Source organism: Filicampus tigris, chromosome 8 (assembly GCF_054856515.1).
Source record: "Filicampus tigris isolate MCC_2025a chromosome 8, RoL_Ftig_1.0, whole genome shotgun sequence".
Taxonomy (NCBI): domain Eukaryota; kingdom Metazoa; phylum Chordata; class Actinopteri; order Syngnathiformes; family Syngnathidae; genus Filicampus; species Filicampus tigris.
Genome location: NC_141224.1, coordinates 9,766,677 through 9,785,569, shown reverse-complemented (window position 1 = coordinate 9,785,569; position 18,893 = coordinate 9,766,677). Strand labels below are relative to the sequence as shown.

Below are 18,893 nucleotides of genomic sequence, written 5' to 3'. Positions count from 1 at the left end.
GAAAGTAATTATCTCAAAACAGAATGAGATATCATGACAAGACAAGTAAATGAGGTGCGTTCAGCGTCTGGCAAAGGTTAGTGCTGGTGCCACTGGCGAGTCTCCACGGAACGCTACGCCCTTGCGGGAGTCACGTGACACATGGGCGAGCAGTGCCGACCACGTGACCGAGCACCCTCCCGCCTCCCTCGCATCCTTTTTCGGTCGTAGCGGTCCGCGGAGTGTCGACGCTCGCGAGAGGAGCCGGAGGTTGACGCTCTTCACGTCCGGACGAGAGACACTCCGACACGGACTCGAACAACCGAGATGGACGCCTTCTAACGTGAGTACTCAACTAAATCGTCGTTATTATAGGTTGTTTGTATACAAGTGCATCTGAAGTATCAGGATGCTAGGCCGATTGAATCCTCTCACTCTCACGTATCTCAGCTACCGCTTTAAAACGATCGCTTGACATCATCGTTAGGTCATAATGTAAATACCATACCGGTATGTGAGAGTATAGTGGGAATATGTGCACAATGCGAGCGGATCGGCCTTCATTTTAGGGCGATGCGGATGGTACCACTGCCCTCCTCCCTCCCTCCACCCTCTTCCTCCTCCCAGTCTCCATCATGTCTATAGGATCAATAGACGAGGCTCAATACTGTACACACAGTCAGCAGAGTCAAATTACATGTCATCACGTCCTATTTTCCCAAGGAGCTTGACTTTTTTTTTTTCGTCTCCTCGACGTGACAACCAAGAATGAGACGTGTGTGTGATTTATATTCCAGTGACGTGAAAGGGCACAGTGCAGCAATGAGCAATAGCCTTCCTCTCATGCAGCCTCACTGCTGCTGCCTGATTATTTCATGCTCCACTTAAAGCAGCTCTTCGTAGCTTTAAGGGATGATGTGCTTTTCTTTTCTTTCTTTCAAAGAAAAAAAAAATCATATTCATATTCATTGTGAGCTGGTGAGGATGGATGCACAGATGGAGACAGAAAAGAACAGCAGTGAGCAGGCCGAACAGATGATCATGATGAATGTCATTATTAGAATTAGGGTATACATTAGATTAGAATTTTGATAAGAGGAAATAGTTTAAACTCACAGGCTATAACATTAAATACGCTAAGATTTACAGCACCGTAAATCCTTCATTTTGGTGCCATATTAAATGCAAGCAAAATTATGATCAAACAAATCCATCCATTCATATATGGCACTTGTACTCATTAGGGTCAAGCTACCCAGATGACTTTGGGCGAGAGGCAGTGTACATCATAGACTGGTCACCAACAAGTCACAGTTAAAAAAAAAAAAAAGTTTATTATATGTAATGAGAATCTGTGTGTTGAATGTTGCTTTTTAAAACAGTTCCTCTGTTTAAAATAACGTGGCATGCTGAATCAAATGCTCTTGATGGCTCACACTCACAGGCTGCAAGTTGCCTACCCCCGCTCTAGATGATTGCTTTAACGTCAAAAGAGTGATGCAAAAAAGTCATATATTGCACATCATCAACAGTCATCATGTTTCCTTTGATTTTTCAGGGCCGAGGAAGTGATTCCAACATGTGATCGTCACACCACATCAAAATTTGGCTTGGACCAGCATTTATTACGATAAAACCAACATATCTCATCTTTAAAAAAAAAAAAAAAAATATATATCACAATGCAATCCTCCGGCTGCTCCGCTCAGCCCGGCAAGCCACGGCGATTCGACGTCAGCAAGCGAACCACGACCTACATCGGACCAAAGTCTCGCGGTGCTCAAAAGGAGGATAAAAACATGAACACAGTCATCTCGTCCTCCCCCAGACGGGTAACTAAAGCGCCCGTTGCTCCCCCCAGGACCAGGCCAGTGGCGCAGCCTCGAGTGGCGCTTAGCCAAAGTAGGTTTGGTGCACAAAAACAGAGTTCTGTCCCCTTTAAATCAGCGAAGCCCAAACCCAAGAGTGTTCGCACAGTGACGGCAGCGACCAAAATCTCGCCTCCTCTTCCTCCGGCTCCTTCCGTTCTCCCTCTCGACCCCAACTGCAATGAGCCGAGCTTGCCGTGCTTGTGCTGCGATGGCCGCTCGCCGCAGGACAACAACAGCATGTTCAACCATAACCACAACAACAACAACACCGTTTCTCTCAGGCACCAACTGCAGCTTCCTCCTCCGCCCCCGGTCGTTGCACCCCAGAAGAAAAACGGGACGGGGGCCAAGCAGCAGCCTCAGTCACCCGCTCAAGCGAAGCCGGAGCCTCCTCCCCAACCCGCCACCGATGAAGAGCTGTTAGAAAAAGCCAATCTGGAGGACAAGAAAGATGTTAAATCCGAGGAAGAGGACGACGAGAGCAGCAGCGGAGACATTGATATCGACGATGAGGACGATGACGACGGCGACCGCGATGACGAGGACGATGACGACACCCTGGTGCCCTCATGCTGCGACTGCCCTCCCTCCCTGCTGGAGTTCTCCCTCTCCTCCTCAACCTCCTCCTCCTCGACTTCCATTAGCTCCTGCTCCGATCTGGAGTCTGACTGTGCCGATCAATACACTCCCCAACACCAAGATCCTCTATCGGCGTCAATCAAAGAGTCTTCTCCGCAATGTCAGCCGCCTGCACGTTCACTCCCTTCCTTGCCGTTCAGTCACATTCCCTTCACTTTGACGTCACACACCCCCATTTCGTCCCCAGATGAGGGCTACCCTTCAGCCCTGGACACCCCTTCTCCAGACTACTTGGGTGTCAAAGATGATCCCGAAGTCACCAAGATGGGTTTGCTCGACTTCCTGGAATCAGTTGGAGAGTTTGGAAAAATGGAACGTTTCAGTCAGGTGATCCAAGTGGCCCGTTGGGATTTGGAGGGCGAGCAGAATTGGGACGTCTTGAGAGATCGCTTGGACCACCTGGATCGCTTGGAGAAGGTCAACAGGGAAATCAAACTGGCCTACATTGCCAGACTCCACGAGCAGGGGTTTGATCTAGGCGATCTGGAGGAGCAGGACCTCTCCGACGTCATGGATAAAATGGGCAACGTTGACTTGGGTTGGAAGCTGTACAAAAGCGGCGGGGGATTCATGGGAGAATCTCAGGAGTTCTCAGACGCCGGCGTGGACCTGACCGCTCCGTCAGACTGCGACGATCCTCTGGCCCCGGACTCCCTGACGCCTTCCCCCGCGGAGCCGCCTCCTCGACCCCCGAAGCCTCCGGCCCGTCACGCCAGTGTCAACTCCGACCTCCACACCTACATCAACATCAGCCGGGAGACCACCTCCATGGCCGTGTCCACCTCGCCTACCTTGTCCACCTTCTCACCCAACTCTTCCTCCCCCACCTTCACCACCTTTCGTTCGGAGAAACCTTTGCCCCCATCTCCGCCATCAATCCCTCCCCTCCCTGCCTCCAAACCTGTCCAGTACCTCACTCTTTACACCGCCTCCTCTCCATCCATCCCTACCCCGACTCCTCCCATTCCTCCGCCTCGGAAGAGACACCTGGCCAGGAAGGAGGCCCAACGCCTCGCCGCCCTTCAAGCAGAACAGGAAAAGACCCCGCTGTCCTTACCACCTCCTACCACACGCCCACCACCTTTGCCTCCTCCACCGGTTCTATCATCCTCCCTACCTCCTCCAGGTATACCCCCACCGCCGCCACCGGCACTGCCTCCTCCGCCTTCCTTCCACGCTCTGGATGTGGAGATCCGCAAGCTGCTGATGCTAGCAGGGTTGACACAAGCTGAGCTCCTCAAACTGAGCCCAGAACTCGGTGACTGCGTCGGGGTGTTAGAGGAGGAAGATGGGGGGTTCGGGCTTCACGAAGAGTACAGGGAATGTTATCCCGAAATAGTGGAAAAAGATCGATGTAGTAGCAGAGACAAGCCAGCTGCGGATGGAAGGGCAGACATACCCCGGGAGTGGAAGACAGTGGAGGGCAAAGAGGCCCAGAGAACCACCTCATTCTCAGAGATGGCGAGAAGACGAAAGAAGAGCAGCATTCTGACATCGGACGCTTACTACACCACCTTAAGTCATGCGCAGGACACGAAAGGAAAACACATAAGCTTTGAATCCCAGCATTATCCAGATGAGACGCTAGATTCACCTCCCCCTCCTCCTCCACCTCGACCTTTACCTCCAATCCCACCAAGCGTGCCACCCCTTAGAGTCAGCACACTCCTGGCTAACTCCGCGCGGCCCGAGCGTTTTGATTGGCTCATAGCTTTCACACCCGAGGCCGACATTCCACCGCAGCCCACTCAATTAAAAAAATCTCACGTGGAAACGGCAAAGAAGAACTCGCCAGTTCCAAAGGTCACCAGCTTCAAAGAGTTGCGTTGCCGCAACAAAAGTGGAGCCCCTGCAACGAAGGTGATCACCGACCCGGACCCGGACCCCTCAGTCATCACCCCGGACCCTGACATACTGTACAACCTGAAGTGGAGACGGGAGAAGGAGGGCACCGGAGGCAGCCAGTGGGAATACACCTCTCAAGCCCAGGCCCTGTTTATGCAGCCGCCCCCAGCCCTCACCTCCATGGCGGCTCTGAAGGAGATGCTGCAGAGGGCGGATGAGGAGAGCGGAAGAGGTGTCAAGTTAGGCTGCTCCTTCAGTGACAGCAGCCTGTGGACGACCGGCAGAGAGTGGGAGCACGTAGATGGGGTGAAGAAGGAGGACAAAGAGAGGCGGGAAGACGAGGAGGCGGAGGTGCGAGGACAGGCCGACGGAGGGAGGACGCTTGAATCAAGAACCACTGGTGAGAATGCTTTTTCATGATATAATTCTTTAAAGAGAGTTAATCCACTCGTTTGTAGCCATCTCTGGGGGCGGCCGTTTTGCCACTTCTGTCGACTGAAAATGACATCACGATTGCTCAGGGCTCAGGTAACGACCAATCACGACTGACCTGTTTTCTGAAGCTGAGCCGTGATTGGTCATTGCGAGCAGTTGTGATGTCATTTTCAGTCGACAGAAGTGACAAAATGGCCGCCCCCTGAGATGGCTAAAAAGGGGTGGATTTTGCTGCTTAACTCATATTCCACAAACGCAATATTAATCAGAATGCCCTGTTTCAACTAGTGGGCCTGCTGCAAACATATTATTGAAAAAAATATGTTTGGGTTGATATCCCGTTTAAGGAGTATGTGTGAACAGTAGTGTAGGACGAATACTGCATGACTATACAGTGGGGTCCTCTGTTTAAATACGCCGTTTAGAGGTTACAAGTGGCGTTAAAGGACCAGTGTACACAGCGGTGTAAGTAATGCAAGGTCATGAGGCACAAGAAGGCATGCTCAGTTACCGATGCACTTCCATTTTTTTTTTTCATTTGATTGTTTTATATTTATGGCTTGGAAGTGCACATATTTCAAACAAATATTTACTGTATTGTGGCTTTACTAGCTCATTAGCATAGGTAAATAATACGTTCTGACTTATGCATCAATTCAGGTTAGGCTTCCACCGTCGGAACAGCCCTCCAACTGATGACCCCTCCATGTAGACAAAATTATCCAGATGCACCTCCTCAACAATTTATGAATCAATCAGGAATTGGACAAGACCCCTTTGTTCACCTTTGAATCTTAATTCTTCATCTTAGCAAGACATTTTAGAGCATTGCATGCTTCCAATTTCATGGGAACAGTTTAGACAATGCAGTTTTCTGTTTACAGTGTGCAAAGCAAGGTGCAAAAAGGCACACTTGGAGGGCTTTGGTGTTACCGAATACCACCGCATGAACTAATACTTTTGTGTATATACTGTATATCTTGTGTACTGAACTGGATAAACACTTGACAAGACAATAAAACATGACAGTTGAGAAGTCCACTGTACAATGTAAAGTAATTAAATAAAACTCGAGCAGGCCGTGTGATTAACACGTCTACCTCACAATTTTATGGTTCAGTTATAAACTCAATTTAGCGTTTTAAACTAACCTAACATGCATAATTCTGGGAACACTTTTTCACTGTGCTGCTTAGAATGTATTCCCCGTACTCCAAATTTGCATGGTACCTCATTTTGCGATTCATGTTTATCCCGATGGAGAACATCATCTTATTAACTCACTTGAGAATGCGCTGATAATATCACAGTGCGATACAATTTAAAGTAACAGTTATGAATACAATGGAGAGAACGGGAGTGGCAAGATGGAGGATGAGCATGAGTCACAGAATAGAATGTTGCACAATGCTTACAGATAATGAGAGGACAAACTGTGAGGGATGACTGTGTGTGTGAAAGGGAGATGGATACTGAAGGTAATATGAGTAGAAGGTTGGGATGTCTCCAGCCCGTGTTCCTGGTTATCAGAGTGTGATGTCATCACTGCCTCATTCAATTATTCATTGCCTCTCCTGGCCAAGCAAGGGAGAAGGTGGTGCAAAGTCCTCTGGTGAGCTCACCAGATTTTTTTTTCAAACCTCACTTTTAAATATATAATATGCGTTATCTCGTTTGCTGTTAGTTTTGGTGCTTTTTGAATTCATCACTTTTGGGAAATCTCTTCCCATGTACGCTGCCTTCTTCTCCCCAGTGACAGATAGCTCGGATCGGGTTTCTTATCTCACGCAGTGCTGCTAGAACCTCAATAGAAACTATAAAACCTGTCAAGATAAAGCATGATTTACTGCAATTCAATCCAATCACTCGAACAATTCCCAAGACTAATGAATTTAAGGTCAAAATGTGTGACTTTTTAAGTCTGTACAACTTTAAGATATATATAGGGGCGGGTCTGAGAAGCTCGACCAATTACTGACAACCTTTTCCCCAAAACAGGAAGTGGTGTGTTTGCGTGTTTATTTACAGCCTGAGTCGGAACTACATACAGTACTTGTGGAACTTCTTGTTCTAACTTCTTACTTTTAATAACTTTAGTTATCGAGCAGAATTTAACGATTGAATTGTGGTGCCAGTCACGAGTGTTCTATAGGGACGTATACTGTTAATGGGTAAGAATAGACTCGAGAACGTTGCTATCTGACGTCTGACTCAGCGTGTTCTTGTTCGTGTTCGTGTGGTGGTGGAGGAAATCTCAATGCGAGTACCTGTACATGGAGACAGAGCAGGTAACGCGATGATCGAATACATCTTCAATTCTATATAAGTATTAGGACAGTCTTTTTTTGGTCTTTTTTTTAGCAACAGGCAAATATGAAAAGTGAATCTTAAAGTTGTCGTTTCATTTTCGACACAACTACCGTTTGTTCACTTTTTTTGGTCATCTCTTGTCGTGTCCAGCCAGCTAAAATGCAAGTGTACTGCTTTTCATGAATCACTGTAACTGTTGAAATGAATGTATGTCTTTTCTGCTGTGATACACTCATAAGTGTGCATTTTTCTCTCAACAGACACTAACATTCTCTGCATCTCTCTCCTTCCCGTTTACCACTTTTTTGTCTTATCTTTCCAATCCCATTCTGATGTCTTCATTGTTTGTCCACGCTGCTCCCGCATTACTCTGCTTATGCCTCCCATACCTCTCCAACAAGCAGTTTCCTCTCCCCCACTGTCACTCACCCAGCCTCCCCAGCCCTACTTCCTCCACGCTGCACCTACTTCCTATCAACAGGGCCACTTCCATATAAATCCCAGGCCGCGCGCCCACGTCGGCCGAGAGTCCTCAGACACGCACGCAGACCCGCAGTGGGCTCACGCTGACACTGTGTTTAGCAACCAGTCCACAGCTGATTTTGGCTCTCCTAACCGTGGGAAGGAATTAAAGCAAAATACAGCAAAGCAATTTTCCAGTGGTTGCAGAATCAATGAGATGGTGGGCTCTCAGTGTAATTTGGACTCTCTCTACTGTAGTGACAAGCAGAGCATTGTAGACAGCCATGCTGCAGATGCTCCTGATTGCACCACCCCATATAAAAACATAGATGTCATGATGACACATCCGTGTGGTCAAAAAACCCAAACAGACCGTAATGCTAACAACACCAGGACGTCCAAAGAGCTGCCCCCTCTGCCCACCTATTACCTGCACCGCTCCAAGCATTGCCCACTGCACGGGGGCTCCCCTCCTCGCCTTTCCCCCATCGGCGCCCTCTCGCCTCCCCAGCGCTTAGGAGCGCTCCCTCCGGGCGCGGCGGGCTCTGGCCTCACATCGCCCCTTTTCCCCCGCTCACACACCCTTCCCGCCCTCGCCGCCCCCCTCTACTACCCGCACTTGTATCCCACAATACCACTCTGTGCTCCCCCCCTGCCCCCAAAACTCTTCCAGGCTTCTCGACAGCCACGCGTGGCCAGTAAGATCTCTCTTTCTCTTCTTCCTCCTTACGTCATGTCTGTCTTTTTCTCTCTACTGTATTGTTTTTATTCCCTACCGTGTCATGATTGGATTTAGAGATCAATGTTAAAGGATATCAATGCGCCGCCTCATGCTTCTTGTCCTTCTTAAAGCTTGGAAAATAGGCTTGCGTGTGGTGACATCTGCTTCTGTCAGATTGGGTTCTTGTCACTCTCTGTCCCTTTTCTGTCCGTCTGTTCTTGTGTGACTCGTCTGTTCTTTTAGACTCTTAAGTTGTCGCGGGGTTGTGTACTCAAAACTAACACAGGAAAGACATCATTTGTTAAAATCCCCTCGGGATGTCACAATATCTAACTGTCACGATACGATAATATCACGCTCCACATGAACCTCACGATAATTATCATGCTATTTTGGGGAGGTTGGCGATATATAAATGTTCGCAATATTGTAAAAAAAAAAAAAGAGCTTATATAAAAAAAAAACATCACAATATTCTGCTTTTGTACATAATAACAGCATTCACAAAGAAATAGGGTTGGCCAGCCATGGGTTCCTATTGGTGATTAGCGTGGCTTTTAAACATACAGTAAGTGGCATCAAATTAAACTGCACTAATAAACTATCAGAGGGTGCTAGAACCGCACAAATGGAAAAACAACTTGGGCTTTTAAACAGATTTGCTGCTATTAATATCGTGACGACGACGATATATTGTGGCAATTTTAATATTGCGATATCACGATATTGCCGATATTGTGACATCCCTAAAATCCTCAGCTTCACTTCAACGTTCATATGTACAGTATCTATTACATTACTACTCACAAAAAGTCAGGGATAGTCAGCTTTTGGGTGAAATTTTAGGATGAAAATAAAATGCACTATAACCTTTAGGTTAACTTAATTTTACCTCAAATTGTTTGAATGCCCTTGTCCAGCTGTTCAATGTTTCAACACTTTTTCCAAAACATATACATGTTTATACTAATTCCCCAATTATTTTTCATGAGATCCTAATTCTTGTGAAATCAACTTGTTTGAATGTAATGTGTACATTTTATTTAGCTTTTTTTTTTACCTTTATTTAGCCAAGGCACATATTTGGCACTACAAAAATTTCACACCACACCACCAAATTAATGCAGGGGAAGCGGCAGTAGAACAGGCCAAAGTCCATATGTCAAGGAGTGAGTGAGGCAGGGCAAGAGACTAGTTGCACACCACAGCTAGTGGTCAGAATTAATTGATTAATCAACAACTACTGGATTATCAAATTTATCAACAACTATTTTAATAATTGAGTAATCGTTAAGATCCAGTTGTGTTGTTATCACTAAATACCAAATAAACAACAATAATTGGTTACTAAACAGAAATCCAGAAAAATGGTTTTGCAATGCATTTGAATTCAAAATAAATGTTTAATCGTTAGAATGATCAATTCTAAAAATGTTCGACAGTGAGAGCGCTTGTTTCACCAAATGAGAGATTGTCAAATTTTCGAAAGCGCCAGCTGTTCTAATTCCCGCGGGAAGGGCACTCCAGAGTACTAGAGCCCAAACAGAATACTCTGGAACTTGCTGACTTCTTTTTTTACAATTTAAAAAAAATAAAATTTTTTTAGCTCTTGGAGACACCAAAAGACCAACTTGTTGCAAGCGTAAGTCTTGGGATGTAGTGATTGGTAACGTAATAATAATTTTGCGCAGCACATCTGATGATCTCTCACGGCACACCAATGTTCCACGGCACAGTGGTTGGGAATCAATGATATAGACGTCGGCATAACAGACGAAGAACCATAAAATGGCCAAATCCCTGTCTTATGCTACGCTATGACTCACTCCCTCTTCTAATCATTTGTAGTACCATCTGCTTTTTCCCTGCCTTCTTCTTCTTCTCCTCCTCCTCCTCATCGCCGATGACACCTATGAACATTTTTAGTTAATATATTTCTCTCCGCCATGGCTTCTTTTGTGCTCGTTAATATGAGTTTTTATTCCTCTAAGTCATCCCTCTTTTTTATTCATTTATTTTTTTTACTGCTGCCACTGCCAGCTGTTCGCAGTGTGTCGTTCGCTGGAGCTGTGCAGAGAGGTGACGCATCCTGGATGGGTGAAGATGTGCCCCATCCCATGAGAGGACACCGCCTCTCCTCTCTGCACCTGCTGGAAAAGAGAGGTATTGCTGCCACATTTTTTTTTGTGTCTTTTTCATGTTTCTCCTAAAAAGCAATGTTAGGACTTTTTTGCTTTAACTGCGTATTGCTGTTTCTGCTCCAGCTCACGTCAGTGCGGTCAGCGTGGCCGTCGAAGCTGTCTTGGCCCAGTTCAGTTCGTCTCGGACGGTGGTTCAAAAGGTTAGTCACTGTTACCGCATACTCCATACCTCCATGTTTTTTTTCCCCCCTACTTATAAAGACAGCTCGATCGATCAGGATCTCAACCACGGTTGCTTTATCTCTCTCTGTCTACATTTGTTTTACGTTGTGCTGTCATCTGCCGAGGTTGGAAAAAATTAATGAGGCTCTTTTGGAAAAGGAAGCAGTAAAAAGTAGAGGTATCAGTTTTCAAATGCAGGGAGTAAAAGTCAAAAGTTGCCAGAGAAGTACATACTCAAGTTAAGCGCAGATACTTGATAATCTACTGAGCAGTATTAAAGGACAGCTCCCACCCTGTATTTTATGCGTCCCCGCAGACGCTGGTGCTTCTGGCATGCCGTGTCGCTATTTGGAAACTCCCACTGTTGAGGCAATATCCCACTTTTGCTGCAGTCCTTGTAAAAAAAAAAAAAAAAAAAAAAAAGCAAAGGAAGGTTCTTCTTTTACAGCGAGCTCTGTTGCGGCTATTTTGTGTGATTCACGTACTGACTGTTGTACAAAAGGGTCATGAAAACAACAACGCTAGACTCTTATCACATGCATTCCATCTCAAAGCAAAAGGATGCATTGGATTTGCCGTATTTTGCTTTCTCCTCCAATCTACTGACATATCGTCCTCCTCCCCTGCCATCTCCAGGCCTTATCGGGAGACAGCACAGTAAATCCATCGCTGGGCCGTCTGGTGCTGCAGTGCCTCTGCCCCGCCCTCCACAGCCTGCTGACGGACGGTCTAAAACCCCACCAGAGTGACCTGATTGCAGGCAGGAGGCCAAATTCAGCCTGGAGCTTGGTCGTGGCTTCAACGCGGCCAGGTCGGAGAATGTATTAGTGAAATCAAATCAATAGATTTGATTTTGAGCTGCACAGTATATTCAGCTGGAATTACTCCCTGAGAAATCGTCTGAGATTTTGTCTGCATTTCTGTTTCACACACACACACAACAGCAATTATACCGTTCCCTCCTTGTAGTGTATCTATTTTTTTTATCTTGTGTCTTTCAATCATTCAGGTCCTAAAACACAAGCCCTGTTCAATTTACAAGTTCGAGTTGGCGAATTGCCTCAGCTAAAACAGAGCAAACACCGCTTCAATGCCTTTGTCCTCGGATTACTCAAGTAAGTGCAGCTTGTTCACAAAAATCCAATTCTTTATTCAGGTCGATTAATAGACCGTCTCTCTGTTTTTTTTTCTAGTTCAAAGCAGCTTGATTTCTGGGTGTCTCACCTTCACTCTAACAGTGGTAAGTACTCTCAGATTTTTGTTTAGACTGTACTGTTTGTTGTTAATGGCCTTTCACTGTAAGCCATTTTGACATGGTGAAGTCAGTGAACTGACGTAGCACACATCCCAGCCTTAGCAATTTCATGAATTAGGCTTCAATTCCATTTAGGTTGAAGGCACCAGTAACTTTACATTATCGTGCAATTTCTTGAGTTTTCAAAAAAGTGTGAAGAGTCTCTGTCGCCGAAATACACAGTCAATATATAGCTGAAAAATAAAAGTGCAGTTTTTTAAATACTTAAGTTTTCATTGCTGAATTTCCCCCCTAAGTTATGACTTGTCAACAAATCGATTGAGTTTTGCGCAGCCTTTTAAGTATACAAAAGAGTAATCATCTTCTTCGTTTGGTTGATTCACAGATGTATTGGACGCATACTACCGTCCGTCCTCCTTCATGCGTTTGTCGCTGAGCGCCTTCCAGCCCCTGTTTGACGAACTGCTCCTCGTGCTGCAGCCTCTCAGCCTGCTCACCTTCAACCTCGACCTGCTCTTCCAGCACCACCACTTGGAGCCCCACAGCCCAGCGCCACACATGCGCAGTCCCCCCAGTCAGGATGCGGGACAGTCGACTAAAGCGATCCGGTCTGAAATTAGAGGTGGCAGGCACATGGAAAGCCTCTCAGAGGTGGACTTTACGGGTCCCGGACACCAGGCTGCCGATGAGGGTAAAACTACTGCTACTGATGTAGGGTGGTCCCTCACTCTGGGCAACACAAGTCCGCAGCTGCGGTGGGTCCAGGACAAGAGGATCGGCGAGCTACCTCCCCCAAACTTAGAGGAAGAAAGCCTCGCTCAGCAGGCTGGACAGGTACTCACTTCGTTTTGAAGTTAAAGTCATGTATGACTATTTGGAGCTTACATTTGTCTTCCAAATGACAGGTGATCCAGCAGGGGTGGGGTGCTGTGATGCGGTGGGGAGGCAGACTGAGCCAGAACCTGTCCGAGCTCAACCTGGCCGCAGGGAAGACGGATGAGACGGGTCTGCCAAATCATGAAGCCCAGACAGGAAGCGAGTTCGCCCCGGTTAGCTCTGCCGCGCAGGCGCCCTGGGGTTTGGGTCGCCTCTTCGGCTCGACCACCTCCAAAAGCCCCAATAGCCCAGTGGGTCACGCACCACCAAGCAGGTGAGTCCATTGAAGTGTTTTGGGTGAGGGCTCCACCAATGAAATCTCGATCTGTGCCTGCGACCATCCAGGCGTCCCTCGCAGTGGTTGGCTCCGGGTGTCACTGCGCTCACCCGATTGGTGGCCAGCACTTCTGCGCCAGTTTTAAGGAAAACCCCAGAACCAATGGAAGAGGCTCACACAGTCTCAGAAAGAGCGTCTGACACTCCAGAGACAACAGACAAACCACACAGGTACTTTTTTTGTACGCCAGGCTTCACCAACCAACCGAAGTACACTCATGATATTTTTGCTTTTTTTATCACACGTTTAAGTCACTTTTAATGGCCAAGTTAAAAACATTTAGTATGCATGAAATATATCCAAAAATCAAGAATCTTGGGTGTTAACGTGCAGAAATTCTATTGCTATTTTAGCCACAAACTTTAAGCATTTATGTGACAGTATTGTGATTTCATGTACTTCTCAAGTCATACTAGCAGAGACGCATTGGCAGTAGAACCTTAAAATTCAGAGAAAAATAGTCGTCTTAAGTTGCACACTGTATTTTTGCTTTTTCTTTGACTTTTTGGTCCTTATTCAGCGACACTTACTACAAAAGATTGAGCAGCCTCAACATTGGATGAGACAGTAAGAAGTGAAAAATATCCTAAGTGGACAAAATGAGACGCATTATGCTCAAAGAGTGTTTTTTTTTTTTTTTTAATTTCAAATGTTACACGTCTGATCGGTAAAGGGATGGTGGGGCCGGCATGGCCATGTTTTCACTAACAAGTTGATTTTATATATTTTTTGATCGGGGAAATGAAAAGAGTTGTCATTTTCTATTTTATCAATACATTTGGGAGAAATTAGGAAATAAGCAACTCCGTGACTAACGCCCCTTGATAATGAGGACAATGGCCGCGACCCTACAGTTGATAAAAGTTGTCTCGATGGCCATATGATAGATTAAATATATATTTAATTTAGGTCCTGTGGCAAAAGCGAATTATATGCCAGTGCTAGAGTTAGTGAAACAAAATAAAAATAATCAACAACAAATATAATACTGTATAGCATAATATTGTCCACAAATATTTTATGCTCATGTCAAACCTCTTACAGTAAAAATTGCAGCGCCGGCACATAAAATTAAAATCTACACTATGTAGGCATTTCACCCTTGCGGTACGGTGTGTTTGTTTACATCAAGCAGTGACCCCACTGGCACTTTTTATACTTTGGGAAATTTTGCAACGTTTTTGATTGACTCCTCAAATAAAATTCTCAGCTCCCCCAGCCTGTTTTATCTTTAATTTTATAGCCTCCTCTGAAATTTAAGTGGCACTTATGGTGATGATGTCATTGCCCGTGTTTGTTTGGCTTACACTGCGCGCCTCCGTCTTGGCTGCGGGCCGCTCCTCAGGTCTGTCCGAACGCTGTGCGACCACGCCGGAGCGGGCTCCGAGCTCAGCTTCCGCAAGGGCGAGGAGCTCGTAGTCTTGGAGGGCGTCGACCAAGACTGGATCCGCTGTCGACAGGGAGACAGAGAGGGGCTGGTACCGATTGGCTACACCTCGCTCATCATGTGACGCTGCAACAGCTGCACTCCATGAATTAACGATGGGAAAACAAAACATTCATATCTTAATCTTGGGCAAATACTGAAAGGTTCTCAAAAGGTTCCAGTACTCTTAAAGGGATATTTCACCATAAAGGCAATGCTCATCGCAATCCATGACATCAGTTCATGATGCTAAAGTGAAATATTCCATTAAATGCCCTTCCTGCGTTGTCTCCTGTCCTGGGCGGCCGCTGATCTAAGGGCACTTAATCACTGACAGGTCTCAGATCAGCGGCCGCCACCTGGTCGACACACACGGTGGCGGCCATGTTGGGATTACTGTCCCAGAACCTCCTGTTGCAGACGTGATCATGTAGTGAACTGTATCCGTGTGTCCATGTGTGTTTTATTTCCCTTTCACCTCCCCGACTCACCTTTTACCCCGTCGGGTTCAAATGTGTTTGACATTTTACTGCTGTATAAATATACATAAATATATATAAAACGTATAAATATATAGGTCTATATATATATATATATATAAAGTGAGATTAATATTGCATTAAACACAAAGAGCAAACGTAACGCAGGTGGAGTCGTTCTCGAGCAGTCGTCACACGTGCAAAAAACAAGGTGTACGTGTTTGAAATCCAATATCTTCCTTCCCATGTGCTTCACGTATTGTCTTGAAATCAAATGCATTCGTCGTGTTTCCTCAAATAGTGGCCACTGCTCAAAAAGATGCCACGCCTGAATTAACGATCATGCATCCATTTTCTATAGCACTTGTCCTCATTAGGTAACTTGAGACATATCCCAGTTGACTTTGGGCAAGAGGTTGAGTACACGCTGGACTGGTTGCAAGTCAGCGTGATCCACAAAAAATAAATGCCTTCTTTTTTGTTATAATAAATGCTGCTTTGAGCTGCAAACAGAGAGTAACAATATGATTGTGAAGTAGCTACAAATTCTATTCTCCAGGACCAATCAGTCTTCAAATAAAGGTCCCCTCTCAAATAAACGCTGAGTACTCTGCAGTTCACCTCATGGCTGCTATTTGAGGAAATAAAATATTATCATCCAGTTAGTAAGGCTAACTAATTTCCTACTGGTTCAACCCGGCATGGGCTCATTAATCTTTGCTCACGTTGGAACACTATCTGGACTGAATGCAGCAAGCAATCCCTCTCATGTATGTGGCGGTGATGATAGTAATAAAAAAATAATGTCTGCTGGTTTGTTGGCTTTTGCATCCACCTTTTAACCTGTGAACCTGCCATGTTAAGCTTCTCTCGTCATCGATATTAGCAACAGTGGTAGTAGAAAGTGGTCATGTTGTGGCAGTGATGTTCATACACTACTTTGCTTTGCCATCTATTTTAGTGATTCTTCTCATTTTTAGAATTGACAAGGAATTGCACGCGGGTTAATGTACAACATACAGTACAGTTGTTTGATTTGCTAGAAAGTCATCCAGCCATTTGTTTGGTTGCACCATCTGTATCCTGAGCAGTGATGAGAATGGAAGAAGTCAATTGTTTTATTTCATGTAAAAAAAAAAAAAAGTGAGAGAGTGAGCAAGGTGAAGTTTAAATGTTTACCATTGAGGTAACGTTTTATTTTTACATTTCTCTTACTGATCAATTCAGCTATCAGGGAACACTTTTGTCATCAATGACCGTGTAGCATTACTGTCACCATGGCAACAGTAGCATTAAGTTAGGTTGGTGCTCATAACTGTCGACTTAAGTTGTTGCCATCAAATAGACAAGTTAACAAGAATCAATCCGTCTTGCTAGAACATCACTTGACACGTTTTATTATTTTTGCATTACCCCAATGTGAGGTAATGACTGCCATGCATTTGTTTGCACGCTTTTTATTTATTGGATGTACTATTTATTGCTCTATGAGTCGATTTTCGGTTTTGAAATGTGTGAGAGTACTTGTTAATGTCAGGGAAAGCACATTGTAGACGTTCACTTGTGCGTAAGTGTGTTTGCAAGTGGGAGTGTAACATGGGTAGTAGTCAGTAGCTTCCTTCTCCTACTTTCCTCTCTGGTGTTATGTAGCCCTGTGCCCTATTATTGATTACGGCATAAAGTGTCCCCGTCACTGTCCACTTCCTGCATGTGCTTGTTTGTAAATACACCAAATAAAACCTATCAGTATGAACCAAACCTGTCTGTCATTTTTAACTGAATCTTACATTTAAAAACATTGAAGGAAGTAAAGTCAAACATTTTCTTTACAATAATATGTTCTATGTGGCCCCACTGGTCTAAAAACGGTATTACGATTATATCGCGTTTGTGGAATTTGAAGTTTCAAAATCCACCCATTTTTATCCATCCTGGCAGAGCATCACCAGGGGTGAAATCCAGAATTTGGTGATGTTCACGCTTTCCAGACTTAATGCTGTAAGTGACTAATTTGTCTCTTACTTACTTTTGGCCCCTTAAAAAGTGGGAGGCATACATAAGGTAACAACACCTGATCTGGATGCAAATATCCTGAAAGGGGAGTCAAGTAAGACATTTTTGTTACAATAATAAAATCACCTGTTTTCTGAGTTGGGTAATGTGACATTCGCAAGCTGAGCCGTGAGTTGTCATTACCTGAGCAACTGTGATGTCATTTCCAGTTGACGGCAAGTAGCAAAATGGCCACCCTCCGAGATGGATAAGAAAGGGTGGATTGTGCTGCTTAATTCATATTCCACAAACACAATATTAATCAGAATACCGCGTTTAGACTAGTGGAGCTACATAGGGCATATTATTGTAAAGATTTTTTTTTTTTTTTTTACTAGACTTCCCATTTAACTTTTGTTTTGGAAAATATTTCATTTTGAAAGTCAAGCGCCGGGGACGTTCAACATCTGGACTACACTTTGGGTCAGTTTTTACTACTATGAAACGTAAATGAGTTTAAAAGTGGATTTGTGTACCTTGGGGATAAACGAGGACATAAACTCACTGTGTGATAGTTAAGTGATTCACTAGGCAGTTTTGACCTGGAACTAGTCATTGAAGAAACATTGCGCATGAGTACCTTACCTTCCCTGGGGTGCAAACAGTCGTTTAAATTCCTTCATTCGGGATTAATATGTCATGAGGATTAATCAAGGCTTTTAAATAATGCGACTCTACTTTATACGTTAGATGTAATCAATGTATACTTTGTTAGATAAGCGTAGAAGCACATCGACTCGAGATGTTTTCCCGCCATTGCAGTTTTGACATGTTGGCGCATGCGCAGATTGGATGTTAGTCATGCATGCGCATGCCTGCCTGTCAAAACGGCAATGGTAGCGTTAGCGTTCTTACAGTAAAAACGTCAAACATGTATTTTTATCTTAACCACTTATTTTTAATGGTTGCCTCCTTAGACCCAGAATTACGACATTGTTAGTTTTTTTCTTTCATCAAACCAGCCTTATAGAAAACGACAAGCCTCTTGTAAAAGCCATCATCGCCCTTTGAAATGTCCTCGGGATGGTTCTGTGCTATAAATAGTGTCCATGGTTGTTTTGGAAGGGCAGCAAAAGGAGATTTATTCCCCGGAGTGATCCACAGCCCTCCCCCGCACCTTGGAGCTCTGATCACACGTCCTCTATTATGGGTCATTATAGAGGACAAACACGTCCCGAGCAATGTAAACACCACTAGATGCCACTGTTAGACCAAGATGGAACACCCCACCCCTCCCCCTCCCTTATAAACAGATGCACCAAAAGAGTTTGAGGATTTGGAGTTGGTAGACATAAAATGCTTTTTATTATTGGATATATCGGCAAAAAGAAAACAAATCTGATCTTACTTTCTATGAGTTTTGTTTTTCAGATGTCCTGTACATTGTTAGAGGCAGCAGGCAAAGGTTACAAGTCATGCAAACTAGATAACTCTTAAGTGTACCTTTGCTATAAAGTTAATAACTTGCAGCGATGCACTGTTTTACAAAAAGGAAACGGGGGATATATATGTAGGATATGTAAACAGTCAAAGAAATTGCACTTTCTTGGCTTGTTTAAAAAAAAAGCCACGAGAACTTAAAAATCAGACCAATAAAAACATGCTTTTCTAAAAAAAAACAATACAAATAAAAAAAAAAAGGTATACAATCATAGTCTAATGACACCTGTCTCATGTATTGGTCAGCTATAAAAGAAAAAAACACTATTGGATTATTAACTCTTGTCATATAGTTTTGTTATGTACATAAAACTAAATGTTATGTATTGTACGAACTGAGCAAATGCCCCTAAAGTGAGAACAATCTATGAACAATCTGTACACCAAAATAACTAATAAAACA

General features: G+C 44.6%; 1 protein-coding gene across 2 annotated transcripts; it reads left to right on the top strand.

The window, feature by feature from the left end:
* Positions 1 to 201: 201 nt before the first annotated feature.
* Positions 202 to 16,756, top strand: rusc1 (RUN and SH3 domain containing 1). 2 transcript variants are annotated; one of them, XM_086038290.1, is made up of 12 exons: positions 202 to 322; positions 1,538 to 4,734; positions 7,484 to 8,239; positions 10,303 to 10,425; positions 10,527 to 10,603; positions 11,262 to 11,436; positions 11,635 to 11,740; positions 11,819 to 11,865; positions 12,266 to 12,714; positions 12,786 to 13,030; positions 13,102 to 13,263; positions 14,439 to 16,756. In XM_086038290.1, the coding sequence occupies exons 2-12, from the start codon at positions 1,662 to 1,664 to the stop codon at positions 14,602 to 14,604; spliced, it is 5,379 nt and encodes a 1,792-aa protein (XP_085894416.1). In that variant the 5' UTR covers positions 202 to 322; positions 1,538 to 1,661; the 3' UTR covers positions 14,605 to 16,756. The 2 variants fall into 2 exon arrangements, with proteins under 2 accessions (XP_085894416.1, XP_085894417.1); XM_086038291.1 differs by lacking the exon at positions 7,484 to 8,239.
* The last annotated feature ends 2,137 nt before the right edge of the window (positions 16,757 to 18,893 follow it).